Source organism: Notothenia rossii (assembly GCF_949606895.1).
Source record: "Notothenia rossii genome assembly, chromosome: 9".
Classification (NCBI taxonomy): domain Eukaryota; kingdom Metazoa; phylum Chordata; class Actinopteri; order Perciformes; family Nototheniidae; genus Notothenia; species Notothenia rossii.
Genome location: NC_136907.1, coordinates 21,075,590 through 21,092,169, shown reverse-complemented (window position 1 = coordinate 21,092,169; position 16,580 = coordinate 21,075,590). Strand labels below are relative to the sequence as shown.

Below are 16,580 nucleotides of genomic sequence, written 5' to 3'. Positions count from 1 at the left end.
ATTTTGCCAGGCATTGTTCAATAAAGATGGCATTCTGCTCAGCACCATCTTGGAGGAAACTTGACAGCTCTTTTGCAACTTTCTCAGATGCAACCTGACCACTTGCAATATTGATCAGTTCCTCAGGGATACTATCAAGGTCAAAGGGGTTCTGCTTCTACTCCACAGCTTCCATTATCTTTTGTATGTCTCCCTCATCTCTGTCCATTCTAGAGGCTCCATGTTCTTTGTGTGGTTTTGGGCCCTTTGCATCAGTGTCACAAAGGTCTTTCATGGCATCCACGTATGCTGTGGTCACATGCCTTGTCATCAACCATCTTGTGAGAGCTGCCTTTCGCAATGTGAAGCCAACAACTCCACCCTGACTCTTGCCTTCTCGGTTAATGGTTTGCTCCAGTGCCTGATCAGTCGCCACACAGTTGAAGCTGTGATCCTCTGACCGGCGGACAACAAATCTGCCTTCTTGCATGAATGTGTATGCTTCTGGTTGTTCATGTTCAAGAGCTTTCATTTCTGCAACGTAGACCAGGATGTACTTGGCATAATTGGTTCTTCCAGCAGCTCTGAACCAAGGGATGACTTCACACATGCTATTCAGGTGAAGTTGAAAGTCTGCTTCACATTCTGAATGAAGGATCCTTAGCAACAGATCAGCACCCTTGAGGAACATTAACCAATATCCAAAAGTGGCTGATTGCTTAGCCCCTTCAACTATGAAAGTCTGGATAATGTTCTGGATCCCAGTAAGTTCCGTCTCCACCTCACCGATAAGCTGTTGAGCAGTGGCCTTGTCATTACCATGAAATGCATGCTGTACATCTTGTAGGAGTTGCTCTTGTGCTCCAGTTATTGCACATTTGCCTTTCTTTTCAAGCCATGATTGCATGGCTTTCCAGAAGAGCCTGAACAGAGCCTCAGAGGCTAGCTTTATGCTCCTTACTCCTCTTGCCAGCTGCTTCCCCTGAAGCAACTGTCGGGCTGTGCCCTCTGCATACACGTCTGACTCAGTGAGTATGTCAAACAGTCCGCCATCACCATAGAGCTTTCTAGGGCTGCCCCCGACCAAAGATTTTCCTGGTCGACCACTGGTCGTCAGGTAAGGCCACTGGTCGACCACTGATCGACCAGTGGCGCGAATGAAAGCGCACGCAGAGACAAACCGCCTTTTTCGCGCAACCGGCAAGTAATTAAATTATGATTCTGAATGTGTTGGAAAAATCAACAAGGAGACTGTCCTAACATTTTGTTAATTTATTTCAACACAACACACCATATAAAAACATCACACAACTTATGCACTTTTAAAACCAACACAATAACTTTATAAAACAAACAAAAAACAGTCTTCTGTTAAAAAACTAAATTTAAACTATATTTTTCGTTTCTTTTAAACATGTAAAATAAATATAAATTATATAAACAAACGAATAAATAAATATAGGCTCAAGCCAACTTAAATATTTAAATATCAGTGCAAAAGTAAACAGGCCTACAGAGAAGTATTCTCAACATGAAAATAAAACTTTCAGTTTTTTCCTGAGGTCGGAATGCAAACAAAAATGATAAATATACCGCAAAAAATTAACTTAAACACTTCAGTTGAACGAACGAAGAACGAAAACTATAAACTACAAAACTATGGTGTTATATTAGGCTAGGCCTATACCTGACTTTCAGGGTTTCCCTCGGATCTTAGTCTTCTCATATTATGAGACAAGAACACGAGTTTGTCTGTGTTGTCCGGGAGAAGTGAGCTCCGTGTCTTGCTCACAATGAAGCCGGCTTTGGAAAATATGCGCTCCGATGGCGTGGATGTGGAAGGGATGGAGTGGATGCGCTTAGCTGCTCTGGCAAGCTTGGGATAGCGTTCCTCATTCATTTTCCACCAAATCAGTGGTCCCTTGTCAACCTTGGTTCTGTCCTCCAAGTATGTCTTCATTTCATTTTTCTCTTCTTCCGTCTGTTGATCTTCATCAAAGGCCATCAGCATTGATATGTCCTGCTGCTTTTCCCTTTGCCTCTTTGGTGTGGGCTCACTTTCCTCTGCGCCGCTGCTGTCCTCTCTCTGAGCAGTAGCTTCTTCTGCTGGAGATAAACTCTCAGCCAGATCCCACACCGTTGTGTATGCATCGTCCCGTTTCTCTGCACCGAGGAATGACAAGCTCTTGAACCGTGGGTCAAGGACTGCAGCTTGAATATATATGCTGCCCTCCAGACTCCCTGTGAGCTCCCACCTTTTGTCGATTTCCTCTGTGATTTTTTTCTTAACTGCCTTCACGGTCGTGCTGTCATCATCACGACTCAACAAGTGGCGCCTCTTCATGTTGACGAGCATCGGCAGCGTAGCAGACAGAGATGCGTTTATATCTTGTGAGAGCAGCTCGGTGAGGGTGATCATGGGCCTCAGCACGGAGACAATGTCCTCCGCTGTCCTCCATTGGGCAGTTGTGAGATCCAGATCTCGGTCAGACTGATGGGTGGTCCCGGGTTCTGAAAGCACAGCTGTAACCGGACATCTCTGTTCCAGAAGACGCTCCAGCATTGAATAAGTGGAGTTCCATCGTGTGGACACATCTTGTATCAGTTTGTGTTCAGCCACATTCTGTTGCTTCTGTTTCAAAGTGAGAGCTGCTGTTGCCTTGGCACTTTTTTTGAAGTGTCCCACAAGGCGTCTGGCAGCAGCAATCACTCGGCAGATGGGATCTAATTTAACAGCCGCGTTTATGCACAACTGCAAGGTGTGCCCCGCACAACGAATTCCCTGGACATTACCCCAGCACGGGTTTTGAGATAGCTGTTTAGCGCACAACACCATATTAGCGGCATTGTCGTGTACCACAGCGACCCTCTTTTCTGGCGGAATCCCAAACTCCTCCATCACTTCGCTGAGTCGCTCTGCTATGTTGGCAGCTGTGTGGCTCACCTCCAGCACTTTAGTCTCCAACACGAATGAATGTAATTGCCATTTTTGGGAAATAAAGTGTGCCGTCACAGTCATGTAACCATCCATTTGGTTGGAGGTCCATGTGTCAGTAGTGAAGCTGACTGCTGTGCAGGCTTTAAGTTTCTCCAAAAGTAGGCTACCTGTTTGGTCGTGTTATATTTGTTTTTAATGGCGTGCATTACGTTGTCACGTTTGGGTACAGTGTAACCCGGTTCGATGAACTTCATCATCTGTTTGAACCCTTCCCCCTCGACAATGTTTACAGGTCTCATGTCCAGTGCCACAAAATCTGCAATTTTGTCGGTGATGTCTCTCTTCCTTTTCTCGGAAAGAGGGGGCTTCAAAACGAGTGTTGTCTGTGAGAGTTTCAATGGCGGCTGCGAAGATGAAGTTGAGGTAGATGCGGTGGCCCTATCAACGTATAGTGGATGAGCCTATTGAGAGAAATTTACATTAATTTAAGTTTACACTAAGCCTAATAGCCCATAATATGATAATACATTTTATCTAACAGACTTTTTATTAAGGCTAGAGCCGCAGAGCGTCCATCTTTTAATGGCTTGAACGGTACTTACATGTTTCAGGTGATAAGTCATGTTTGTAGTTGATGAATGATAGGAGAATATTTGCTTGCAAAGTTTGCATATCACTTTCTTCGGGTTGTCTGTTATTTTTTTCGAAATGCTCCCAAGCTCTTGATTTTACGCCTGACATGGTTAAAACTATCAGCTTATCTGACGTGAAAACAAGTGACTCACTGTCACCTCCTGTTTCCCGTTTTTTTTTTTTTTCTCAATCTTTTTTTTTTTTTTTTTTCGGCGACCAACGACCAATTAAATCTTGACCGACCAAAGACTCTTTGTCCGACTAACCTTTGGTCGACTAATCGGGGGGCAGCCCTAGAGCTTTCCAATGCTTGCAAGGTAAGCCATTGTTATATGCATACCTCCTAGTCTCATTGTGATCTTCCCTTTTAAGAGCTCTGGTTTGTTCCACAATATCTGTTGCGCTTTGCTATAAATTGCAAGGTCTGCAGTCACAAGCACATGGTGTTGTCCCAGTTCTTCAGCTAGCTGTACAAGCTGTATCATAGCTGCATAGATGGTGGACAAATCTGAGGGCGATTCTCTTATGAAGGGCATGTATAGTACACTGGCTACTGGACAAGGTGTGTCTGATGTGAAGGCATTGAATGCAGACCACGCAGGAATATGCTGTTGATTCTCGCTCTGGTTTCGGGCCAGCTTCCATGCCAGGTCTCTGCCTTCTGCTGCTTTGGAGACTGCTGTGTTTATGTGTAGTATCTCAGGTTTGGGAAGTTTGGGCGGTTCTGGTCGCTTTGGAGGTTTGATATATCTGTAACCAGAAATAATAAGATAAGCTTGTTATCATATGCATTAAATATCAACTCAGAACACTAAACCTCACCAAGTATTCATATTGAACACCCCCACTAATTAATTTGTACTGTGACTATACACATGAAAACAGAATGAATACAAATTCAAATAATCCAAACATACCTGTGAAGTTTCTCTCCATTCAAGTCAGCTGTGTTCAAGGTTGAGAGAGACCTCTCTGGGACTCGTGCTAGACATTCATATGCAGTGGAGACATGGCCTCTTTGGTACACAACAGATGCCATAGCATGAGTTGTTTGCTTCCCGTCCAGAGTATCCTCATTCTGATCAAAGTTATCGATGGCTGCATCAACAATTGCATGTTCAGTGACTCCAGTGAGGCCAGTTGGGATGTAGACACCACTCTCTGTCCTTGATATCTGGTCTGCTGCCACAGATGTTAGGAACTGTCGAACCTCTGTATAGGAAACACACTGCCCCATTGCACTGAGCTCATTGATGAGTGACTTACTGCCAAATTGATGATGAATCAAAATGGCAAGTCCCAGTGTGATTGGCATATTGATGTGACGGAACTGTGCAATGAGATCATGGCATATTGCAATGACACGCAGATTGTCCTTCAAAGCTGGTTCCTCATCACAGGTCTCACAATTTTTGTGAGCATTTGAATCAACACACCAGTTCACAAAGTCATAAACATTGTTTGGTACATAGTTGCTGCAATGTAGACGTGATAGTCGATCACTGCTGACATATGATTTATGGTCATGGTCAACCTGCTCCATGCTCTTTCTCAATGTGTCTGCAGCTCTATGTAGTATTTGCCTGTCAGAGAGACCTTGACTTTGCTGTTGTGTCTCACCATCTGCTGTAGAAGCTGTTGTCTCTTCTAGCTTGTCTTCGAGTTGTACAGCTCTCATTGCCAATCCCATGGGCACACTTTCAGAGCATACCAAATCAGACTTTCCAGCTCGTTCTACAAATACCAGCCTGTGCTTGTAATGCAATAAGAGCTTTTCCTTCAGTTTCCAGGAGCTGTATTTAGTGTGTTAGACCATCTCATCTTCTTCCCCAGACCTCAGTGTCTTCAGTATGCCATCAAACCTCCCAGCCAAGGAGTTGAGGGTCGTCACTTTCATTTATTTTGAGAAAACAGTTTTGTCAATGAGTTCAGTGAGCTTAATAAAAGCTGTGTCATAGATACTGGTCTGCTGTTCTGATTCTTTTTTTCATCTGGCAGCTGCTATATTTAGTTTAGAGATATAGTGTTTAAGGCAGCTTCTATGATATTTGGCATCATATGCAAAGAGATCCGGATATGAGAGCAGCCGAAGATGTACAACTTCATCAAGCCTTTCTGATGCTGCATGAAGGACCTTGTCTCGGGTACTCTTACCTGTACCAGTCATAATGGCTGTCAGAGGTTCTGGTCTTGATCTGGCCCTCCCACAAATGAAACAATCTCTTCTTATGTCAAACGATAATGTATCAACCCTACTCAGTCTTCTTGAAGAGACTGATGCAGGTATGCTCTCACTTTCAACATTTGCAACTTGTTGCTCACTGATATTGGTCTTACTGGAGTAGTTTGCTCTACATCAGGGGTGGCCAACCCGCGGCTCTCGAGCCGCATGCGGCTCTTTGCCTAGTTTCATGCGGCTCTTCAGTTCATATCGAGTTGTATATGTGTGAGTTTGGGGGAGAGACATTGACTCCTGACTAGTGTTGCACAGTGTACCGATACTTGAAAGGTATACCGCGATACCCTGCCGTTAAAAACGTTACGATTCCTCCGTTTCATTACTATCGGTACTTTAAGAATGACGGGGGAAAGTACTCCAGTGAGAATGCGCCGTTTTAATAAGAGCCGTGTGTGTTCAGCGCTCTGCTTCCAATCCCTGCACTGCATCCGTGCCTGCAGTCCCGCCCCTCTCAAGCACGCTCAAGTGCCTCCCCTCTCTCGTGCACGCGCTAGCTGCCAGAGCATATGAGAAAACGAGAAGCATGGCTGCAAGTGGGAGTGCAACTGCCGCTGGGCCTCGGCTTGTTGGAAAAAAAGACGCCAGAAGCGAAATTTTGATGTATTTTAGCTATATCTCTTACAGTGAGGGCAAGCCTACGGACACCACGAGGCCTGTCTGTAAGAAATGTATTAATTTTATTTAATACGGATTCTTGTCATTTATTTTATTTATTGTTCTCATTGTTTCAAAGTGTGTGTTATGGTTATGGTTCTGGTGTGAAATAAAGCACACTAATTACATTTAAGACTGTTTCCCTTTTTTTAAAGAAAAGTATAGAAAAATAATCGGAATCGTAATTCTTGACTTGGTATCGGTATCGAAACCAAAATGTTGGTATCGTGACAACACTACTCCTGACAGTTAAACCTGATATTTAGTAGGTCTGTTAAGTATTGAATGCTGACCATTCTGACGTAATTTGGCCGGTCAAAGTTGTTTGGGTTCGGATAAAATCGCTCCGTTACTTTCGTCCCGTGTTACTTTCGTCCCGGCTCTCCCTACGTGTGCATGTGTGGTGTCAGGTGTCAGTATGAGAGGATGACAGCGCGTCTAATTTTGATGTGGCCCAAGAGCCAATCACAATAATACCTGGATGCAGAGAACCAATCACCTTTGAGGGGGGGAAAACTTATCGTTGATTAAACACTATCCAGAGTCTCCCCTACCATTGTCTTGGAGGGGTGCCAACAGAGCAGCCCCCCCTGAAATTCAAGGTGTTTAAAAAATATATATATATATTATATATTTTTTTTAAATATATATATAGCACCAAATAGCAAATAATCTATAACTACTGTCCCTTTTCACATTGAACATGTGCTCTTTTATTAAATAAACGAAACGCTTTCATTTTAAGTTGTGAGTTTAGTGTTTTTGACCCTAAGAAACACTGATGCATTAATCAATAACAATAATCCAAAGCTCCTCTCTCTGCTTCAGAGGATTTAAAATATATATATCCCAATGCCACAAAAATGCATCAGTGACGTGGTTGAAATCTTGTCTCCAGAAAACAAAAAACTGAAACAAGCGGTATCAGTGACTGTGTGTTTGATGTGGCTCTTTGCAGTAACATAGAAACAATGTGGCTCTTAACCTCTGACTGGTTGGCCACCCCTGCTCTACATGATCGATGATATGATACCTTTATTTTAAACGAAAGTATATCATCTGTATATGGAGAGAGAGTTTTATGAACATCATCATCTCTCTGTTGAGCAACATTTAGTATACATTGGAGGCCTTCTGCTGTAGGATTTTTGACATATGGATCTTGTTTCTTCCCTTTTTCTAAATGTTTACCACAGATGATACAACGATTTGGATCCACTGTTTGTACATCACTCTCCATTCTGGTAAAATTGAAAAAAAAAGAAAAAAGATACACTTCAGAATTTGTACAGTATCTATGTTGTACTTAAACTGTTTTTGTTAGGCTCTATTTACAGTATTGTTACCAGTGATACTAATTAAGCCAGGAGACACAGAGTCTATTGTGAATATAGGCTACTGGACAGGCTGTTACATTAATGAAACATTAAAGAGCCTGTGACACGATTTTCCCCCACCATCCAAACCCATCAATTTGAGTAAATATTGTCCCCTTGAAAACCGTTACTGAACTGATTTTGGATATTTGTACTTTGATAACCATTAATCTGCCCTTCAATGTTGACCATTTCCTGGATCTTCTCGGGGATTCTTCAAGTCCCGCCAAATTATGGGTGACGTCAATGCGGGCACAGCGCTCCAGCTGCACCGTTCAGGATCCCAGCATCTGCATGTAAACGCACGATGGCGCACACAGCAGCAAGCTCAGACAGCGATGACAGTTTAATTTTTGAACGTGTCTGAGAGCTCATATGAGGCTGAAGGATCGGTTTATTTTGTATCTGTTAGAAGTTTAGGAATTAGGTGCGTCAATATGGGCGATCATACGGTCATGTAGCCAGTGGTGGACTGGGACTAAAAATCAGCCCGGGTCTCTCGACCGGCCCACTTCGGTACAACTAGTAAATTGTCAACGGGGGGAGTGGGGGATGTGCTAGTGACTTATCCGACCGGCTCACTTCGGTACCGGCCCATCGGGATTCGTCCCGATGGCCAGTCCGCCACTGCACCCAGCCCAGCCCACGTAAACTGTCAACGGGGGGAGCCTCGCTGCGGGGAAACGGTGGACCTAGTGTCCCGATCGGAGTGGGAATAATAATAATAATAATAATAATAATAATTTGTGCATTTTATCCATTAATTTCCCCAACATTGTGGTAAAAAAAAACACGTTTAATCCATGTTGGTGTACTACTACAACCAGTGGTGTAGTGGGGATGTTTAACTGGGTGGACGGGGTGGTGGGTGGACGGGAGACACTATGGATGCGCTCGTGAACTGTCAAGGGGGGGGGGGGGCTTGGGGACCTCTGTGTCGCCTGTCAGCGCAACTTACATGTAGCCGTTTAGACAATATAATAATAAAGGGCGGTGCCGGCTGTCAGCGAACCGATCCGGCCTTTCTGCGCGACTATCACTCAAATGCGGGACATAGTCTCAATGTGTGGGACGCGGGACAAATAATAAAAATGCTGTGTGTGCAGTCCCGCACAGTGCGGGACACCTGGTCACCCTACACACACAGTTCTGCCCCTCACACACACGCTTCAAATCAAGTTGCATAAATGCTTGAGCTACGTTTTTATTATAATTACTGTGAAATCTGCCTATTATGTTTTCGTCATTATTACAACAAACACACACTTGCAACTGATAACACTGGCAATGATTTTAGAGGTATTAGACTATTTAAAAAAGAAATCATGCTTCAAATAAGTCCAACGCCCACTACACCACTGACTGCAACTACAAAAAGCTAAGGTTTGTTTTCTCATCAGGAAATGCAGACCGGCTCAAACAAAAGATTTTTACATCATCATCCTCACGATCATTTAATGTATCATATGTTCGCCGAATTGACATGAAAGCACTAATAAATGTAGTTTCATCCACTTGAGTTTACAAAAATAATCGATTTGTTTTTATATCACATCCGACGGGAGGAAATTCAGCAGCTCTCACTACCGATTTTTAATCCTAATTTAATCATCATCTTCACCATGATCATTTATGTTCGCCGAATTGACATGAAAGCACTGACAAATATGAATATACTGTAGTCAACTTCATTAAAACGTTATTAACGTGCCTAAACTCAGTAATTCACCATTTCTACGCATGACAACACACTTTGTCCGTGTTTGGCTCTCTCGCCGCACAGTGAAGCGTTCCCGCATTGAAGTCACTTCCGGCTTCCCCCAAAACCTCAAAATGAGTCGAAGGAATTTTCCCGCGATGTTCGAAATTATTGATATTTATCGGAACGGTATCGCTTTTTCTTTTTTAAACTGACGGTTCGAGATTACTAGTAGCCCACTATTTCATTGCACAACAGTTGTTGGGTTCGTGTCACAGGCTCTTTAAGCCAGGTCACTTTCCAGTTAGCTAATTAGCCATTTTATTTGACAAGGTCCCATCTTTTCACAGTCCAAAAATATTTGCAATGATTTACCTGTCAGTTTGTGAAGAAACCCATGTAGGCAATGAGATGCAGATAAAGCAGGTGGAGTCAAATACTGTAGTATAACTTCTTGATTCTCTACAGAGCTGAATGACTTGCTGTTATGAGGAGCATAAGCTTGAGTTGCTGGGCCGTCGATAAACAATATGAGCAGACACATATTGCCCTCTTGAAGGTCATCCTACGTGAAGAACCCTCCAACACCACGTTTGCCCCCGCCGACTTCAAAGACAGCGTCAACTCCACTCTGTATTTTATCGACGGTATGACGTGGCCGGAGGTTTTGCGCGCGTACTGCGAGAGCGACCGGGAGTACCATCAGGTTCTGCCCTATCAGGAAGTGGATGAGTATCCTTATGGTCCTCTTGAGAGTAAAATCAAGGTGTTGCAGTTTTTAGTGGATCAGTTTGTGACCACCAACATCGCCCGCGACGAGCTGATGTCCAACTACTACTTCGTTAGTAGTTCCAGTGTTTCCCACACAATGTTAATACTTGGGCGGGCCGCCCAGGTATATTAAGGCCCACCCAAGTATATTATTAAGACCTTTTTTTATTTTTTTTATCCGTCCGCGAGCGACGCCATCTGCGAGTGATTAACTAATGGACAATGAGCCCTCGCTCTACGTCTCCTGTGCCTGTTCGCTCTGCGGTTGATTAACTAGGGGACAATAATCCCCCCCTGTTCGCTCTGCGATCGATTAACTAGTGTATGATCCCTCGCTCGACACCTCGTGTTCGTGCTGCCATCGCGTGGAGGGAAACGAGAAACGGAGAAGACGACGTTAATTTAGAAGACGCGGACACTAAGGTAAAGTAACTATTTTCTCCTTATTGTGTTGTTGTTTTCTGACTTTGGTAGGAGATTCGAATTATTTGAAGTTAGTGGCAACTAAGAGTGTATTTAACGTAATCAGGCCAACTTTGCTGCGTGCAAGTTACGTGTGCTAAATTAAATATAAAAAAGATTATAATTCGTTTTCTCTTCGGGCTATGCCAGTTAGAAGGACACAGATGAACTTTAGCTAAGGTTAGACTGTTAATTTCCCCTGCATTACTCCTCAGATATGAGTATTCAAAAATATTTTAAGAGAATACGGCGTGAGGATGAGGAGGAGAGACGAGGAGAGGAGGAGAGACCACAGGTAACTTAGCCAATGTTAGCATTTTGCTTGCAATGGCAATAATAAATGCATAAGTCTCAATAATGATATATGTCGGTTCATTTGACCTGAAATTATACAATTGCAGTCAACAGTGAGTTGCAATGCAGAGACCAAACTAGATTCAAGCTTGTTTTCAATTCTAGCCGGTGGTCAGTGAAGATGCTGGCACAACTAGTCAGAGTACTGAGGGAGAGGCAGCAGGTCCCAGTGTGGTAGAAGCAGCAGCAGGTCCCAGTGTAGAAGCAGGTGCAGGTCCCAGTGTGATACAAGCAGCAGCAGGTCCCAGTGTGGTACAAGCAGGTGCAGGTGAACAAGCAGCACAGTTCCAAGCATCACAGACACAGACACAGACATAGTATAATAGCAAGGAGAACTCTACCATTTAAATGCAGTAATACCAATGCATTATTTTCAGATTCCAAGCATCGCCACTCAGGATGGAACCCTGATTGGCTCAAAATGCCACAGTTCAAGAATTGGCTCTACCTCACCCAGCATGGTATGAATGGCATTTGCAAGTTCATATTTGTAATAAAACTTATTTTTTGTAAGAATTAACACGTTTTTCTTTTTAAAAAGGAATGTTTTGCCGAATCTGCAGGCAACACAAGCCTCCAATAAAGAAAGGCCCCTTAAAACGGGCTTTCATAGAAGTTGGGATTCTTGTTTTCCGCAAGGATTATATCGAGCGCCACATCTCCTCAGAGCCTCATCAATATAGTGTAAAGCATCAGGTCTCACTTGCATCAGGTATATCATTTTTTTATGTAAAGCTAATTTCTGCAACCTATCAACCATGTTTGGCTCATATAATGAATTATGTCTTTGCCCTTGGTCTAGGCTACTCAGTGATGCAGGCTTTTGAGCCCACAGTTATTATGGAGCATGAGGCCGTCATTGGTGGATTCAAATGTCTTTACTGGCTAGTAAAGAACGAGATTGCTCACCACACCAACTACCCTAAGCTCTTAAGTTTAGCTCAGCTTTTGGGTTGTGATTACTTTGAAAAGCTGAAGGTAAACCTAGTACAAAATGATGCTTGTGAAACTAAGAACTTTAACCAGCTAAATATTAAATGATCTCTTTTTCTCAGGTGGATCAAAGAAACAATTATCAATCACACAGAATAGTGGATGAAATGCTGGAGATCCTTGCAGAGATAGTAGAGTCGCCTATTTTGGAAGAGATAAGGTCATCTCAAGCAATCAGCCTAGAGGTTGATGAAACCACAGATGTATCTGTAAACCGCCAGCTGGATTTACATGTTAGGTGGGGTATTTTTTAAAGGAATGATGTGCATTTAAATAAAGGCCTAGTTAAACTTAATATTTATTAATATGTGTGAAAATCTATACATTTTTATTTTAGACACCTGGATAAAGAGGGTTATGTTTTCAACCACTTCCTTGACCTGGTAACTCTGGAAGATGGGAAAGCTGACAGCGTTGTTGCTGCCATCAAGAGTGTACTACAGAAGAAGGATCTCCCGGTAGACAGGCTCTACGGACTCGGGACAGACGGTGCAGCAGTGGTGACGGGTATGGAGTTTATTGTTAAATCTAATGGATTGTGTGAAATGTGTATTGTCAGCTGTTATTAAAGGAAACAAAATGACGCCCTCAACACTGCATTTAATTCTTAAACTTAGGCCGTCTGAATGGAGTGGCAAAGCAGCTCACAGACAGTTTTCCAAAGCTGGTTTCTGTAGCGTGTGCTGCTCACAGACTAGCACTGGCATGCAAAGATGCCTCAAATGCTGTCAGGTATATGGCAAACTTCAGGAACCACCTGCAGGAACTGCACCTATTCTTCCGAAATAGTGCAAATAGGTCAGCCACACTGAGTGCTGCCGCTACCACTCTTGGTCTGAACGACTTGAAAGTCAAGGTGTGTTTTCACCTATTTTCATAATACTATTGTGGTGTCATATTATTTACATATATTTTACTTACCAGTGTTTCTACTTGTTGTTAGGAGGTGAAAGATACAAGGTGGCTATCGCAGCACCTAGCCGTTCAAAACCTCCAGAGGAACCTTCCAGCTGTGCTGGCTGCTCTGGCGGAAGAAGCGAGCACAAGGAAGTGCCCAGTGGCCAAAGGTCTATACACCTTCTGTGCCACATACCGCTTACACCTTCTGTGCCACATACCGCTTTGTGGCTGCCCTCTACCTTCAGGCAGATGTGCTGCCCCACATTGCAATGCTGTCCAAGGTGTTTCAGAGAGCTGATGTGAACTTTCTCCACATAAAGGAGCAGGTAGATTACAAAAAAATGCATTTGATGCTCCCAGTTATTTGCATTATCCATCCTATTATATTGTTGTCTTTTTCCACATTTAGGTGCCAGTCACACTTGTTACTCTGAGGAGAATTCTGGAGGCAGGCGAGACCCCACTCCCCGGAACGTTCCTTGCTCGCCTACACCAAGACTTGGACAACCCAGGTGGACTTGGGGCGTTTAGCATTGCCGGAGAGGAGGAGAGGATCAGGAGGGACACGGAATTCTGGAGCGCCCCCGGGAAGATATGTGGGCCAGATTTGTCAGAGATGTAAATACATCCCTTCTTACTTTTACATTCCAATATTTATTTTTCTTGAACTGAAAAATGTATAATATCATTCCAGGTCCTCAAACCTTACATCTGCAGCCTGGAGAGCAACATTGAGAGCAGGTTCCAGCATATTGAAGTGCTGGGGGCCTTCAGTGTCCTGGGTCCAAAGGCAGTTACCTCAAATGATGTAACCAACATTTCAATGTTGCAGACCCTTGCCAACAAATTCATCCCAGGGCAGGATGCCACAGTTATCCAAGAGTGGACCTCCTACAAGCAGCATGTTCTTGAAGGAACATTTAAGGTTGGTAAATACTTAAATTAATATGAACTTGACGGTTAGAATTGCTTGTTTTGACATCTGTAAATGTTTCAATTATACTTTATACTCATTTGCCCTGCGTTGGCTAATCTCTGAAGGACAAGACACAAGCTGAGATCATGCAGCTCCTGGCCAGTGAGAAGGACGAATGGGCAGAAATATACCCAAACCTCAGCCTTCTCTCTTCAGTGGGGTTGGTCATCCCTGTCTCCAGTGTAAACTGCGAGAGGGATTTTTCTACGATGAACAGGGTAAGTGTCATTCCCTGTTGCATGTCATTCTGTATAGTTCATTTAAAACAAACTGTCTGTTTTACAGGTGAAAACTGACATGAGAAACCGACTGAAAGGGGAGCACCTGGCTGCATGTATGCGGATAGCAGTCAGTGGACCAGCACCAGAGGCGTTCCCATACACACAGGCGTTGGAGCTGTTCTTCAACAAACCCAGACGGATTAAGTGCTCTGACAAACAGTGCCATCTTTGTACAAAATGAATATTGCCATACAGTAATGTAAAGTTAATGAATAAACATGTTGTTAAAACTTGTTGTTTGTCACATGTGTTGCACATCACAAAGCCCGCCCCGCGGTCCGCCCGCACCGCGCTCCGCTCGTAGCCCCCCCCCTGGCACCTTCCCCCCCAAGTATATTTCAGATCTGTGGGAAACACTGAGTTCTATTGCATTTTAGGCCTGCATTTTTCTGCACTAATGTTGAAGTTGCAATATTTTACTTTAAAAAATAACAATTCTCAAGTTGTCATACCTTTTAGGGACTTCTACTCAAGATAATTTGTTAATATTTTCCACCCCTGATAAGTGAAGTCAAAATAAAACTAATTGGTGATACTATAGATTTAATTAGGACTATTTCATATTTTCCCCATTTGGGACACCTTATACGTTATGGACATAACTCCATGAGTATGTAAGCTACCTTTACACAATTATTATTGCTGTAGATTCAGTAGAATCACACCTTTCCAACAAGCCCTCATTTGTGTTGCCATGGCAATCCATGTCAGAGTCACTACAAAGTAAAGAGAACATTCTACATAGATTTACATTTCCGCCTATTGTAGGTATGTGTTCAAATGACTGTATCTCCAATTTACATTAAGATATTGACATTCAGTCTTTTCTATAATGCAGAGGGATGTCCTGACCTCAGGTATGCCAAGTTTTAAACCTATCAGACCTTCCATTGTGAATCTACATGAGTTTATATGCCTCAACCCCCAGACGGCCAGGCTTTATTTTTAGTTTGGGGTGTCTAACTTTATATATCAATTTCACAACTTTTGCAGTAAAATATTTTTTTACAACAATCCATTTCATCTATGGGAGACCTTAGAGATGAGGAAAAAGTAAGTTGTGTTTTGTCCTAACTCTGGGAGCGGTATCTCGAAAACTAAAGCCCTTTTTGGCTGTTTGTCACAGGCCTATTAGTTATGTGCCTCCCTAAACTACCGTTATCCCAGACATTGATTAAAAAAAAAATGCATTCCAAAAAAAAACAAATACTGTTGTTATGTTGCCTTGGGAACTTTCAGAAAGTCCCGTTCATTAGTTAGCAAGACTCCACGTGTCCAAGGGAACGATTGCTGTTTTAGAGATTATTGTGGTTTAAAATTATGAAAGGATGAAGTAAACACTGAAACAGATAAAAAGGCAATTTCGCCGCATTTAGTCTTATCTGTTGTTGTTTTTGTTTTCAAGGTCCAGCTATTATAATGTCTGGCGGGCTGTGACGCACTAGTTCCGGTTTTCTACGCATCATCGCACTGCACATTTGCTGTACTCGCCTAGCTGGTTAGGCTAACAGTACAAACATGTTAACACAACGGTGGCGTTTTGAAAACAACTTCATGGTGATTACAAAGTAGTATTCACTCTAGAGAATAAAAGAGTGTTAGCATTAGTTCCATAGCTATCGTTAGTAACTTCGCCAACAGCCTCATGTCATGTTGATGACTAACACTACACAGCAATACTTTGTTTGAATGTCGCGGGAAAAGTTTGAACATTGCTATAATTAAACTGTTAAATAGTCCCATTTACGTTATATACAAACTATATCAAAAGTTAGTGAGACAAGAGGCTACATTCATCCTTACTCACCTTTATTTCAGCTATCCTCCAGCGTGTGGTCAAATGATCAATGGAAAGGAAAGTCGGTCAGCATAGAACCCTTGAGACTCTGTTCTTAACCACGCCCTTTACAACACAGCAGCCACTCACCGAGCACTCTCATTGGTTACAAACAGACGATGTAGCGCATTTATTGGTCGAGCAAATGCTCTTCGTGGAGATAAGCCATAATGACTCAAAGCGTCAGGCATGTCTTTTTTGTTTGTTGCAACTCATCCAGAGATGTCCTTTCATCATGAATGTTTACAAAAATAGGCATAAATCGGATTTTTTTCAACAAAATTAATTTGGTGTAAAGCTTGTAACGTGATCTGATTAAAGAGATGTGCAGCCTAATTTTTTGTTATCATGAGAAAAAGCCGGTGTTGCCCCTTTCATTTTCTCTCACGCTTTTACATTTAACTTCTTATGACAGACTTAGCATTGATTATTTAAAATAAAATGAGGCAACATTCGAGATGTGTTGCACATACCCAAGAATACAAACC

At 42.8% G+C, this 16,580-nt stretch overlaps 3 protein-coding genes across 5 annotated transcripts in view; 2 read left to right on the top strand and 1 right to left on the bottom strand.

Moving 5' to 3' along the window:
* Nucleotides 1–16,183, bottom strand: part of btg3 (B-cell translocation gene 3) — a 32,188-nt gene extending 16,005 nt beyond the window's left edge. The window contains exon 1 of the mRNA XM_079649894.1: nucleotides 16,063–16,183. The gene's annotated coding sequence lies outside the window, so the exon portion shown is untranslated. The remainder of the gene's footprint in view (nucleotides 1–16,062) is intronic.
* LOC307017927 (uncharacterized protein) lies at nucleotides 10,381–13,175 on the top strand. 3 transcript variants are annotated; one of them, XM_079647881.1, is made up of 8 exons: nucleotides 10,382–10,712; nucleotides 11,211–11,373; nucleotides 11,483–11,566; nucleotides 11,647–11,817; nucleotides 11,908–12,083; nucleotides 12,161–12,336; nucleotides 12,436–12,954; nucleotides 13,042–13,175. In XM_079647881.1, exons 1-7 carry the CDS (start codon nucleotides 10,614–10,616, stop codon nucleotides 12,665–12,667), a joined length of 1,101 nt encoding a protein of 366 aa, XP_079504007.1. In that variant the 5' UTR covers nucleotides 10,382–10,613; the 3' UTR covers nucleotides 12,668–12,954; nucleotides 13,042–13,175. The 3 variants fall into 3 exon arrangements, with proteins under 3 accessions (XP_079504005.1, XP_079504007.1, XP_079504006.1); XM_079647880.1 differs by adding an exon at nucleotides 10,967–11,046 and having other exon boundaries at nucleotides 10,642–10,712; nucleotides 11,647–12,083; XM_079647879.1 differs by having other exon boundaries at nucleotides 10,381–10,712; nucleotides 11,647–12,083.
* On the top strand, nucleotides 13,196–14,485 carry LOC307017928 (uncharacterized protein). Its single transcript, XM_079647882.1, has 5 exons — nucleotides 13,196–13,324; nucleotides 13,408–13,616; nucleotides 13,693–13,923; nucleotides 14,040–14,192; nucleotides 14,260–14,485. The coding sequence occupies exons 2-5, from the start codon at nucleotides 13,593–13,595 to the stop codon at nucleotides 14,434–14,436; spliced, it is 585 nt and encodes a 194-aa protein (XP_079504008.1). The 5' UTR covers nucleotides 13,196–13,324; nucleotides 13,408–13,592; the 3' UTR covers nucleotides 14,437–14,485.
* Nucleotides 16,184–16,580: the final 397 nt, after the last annotated feature.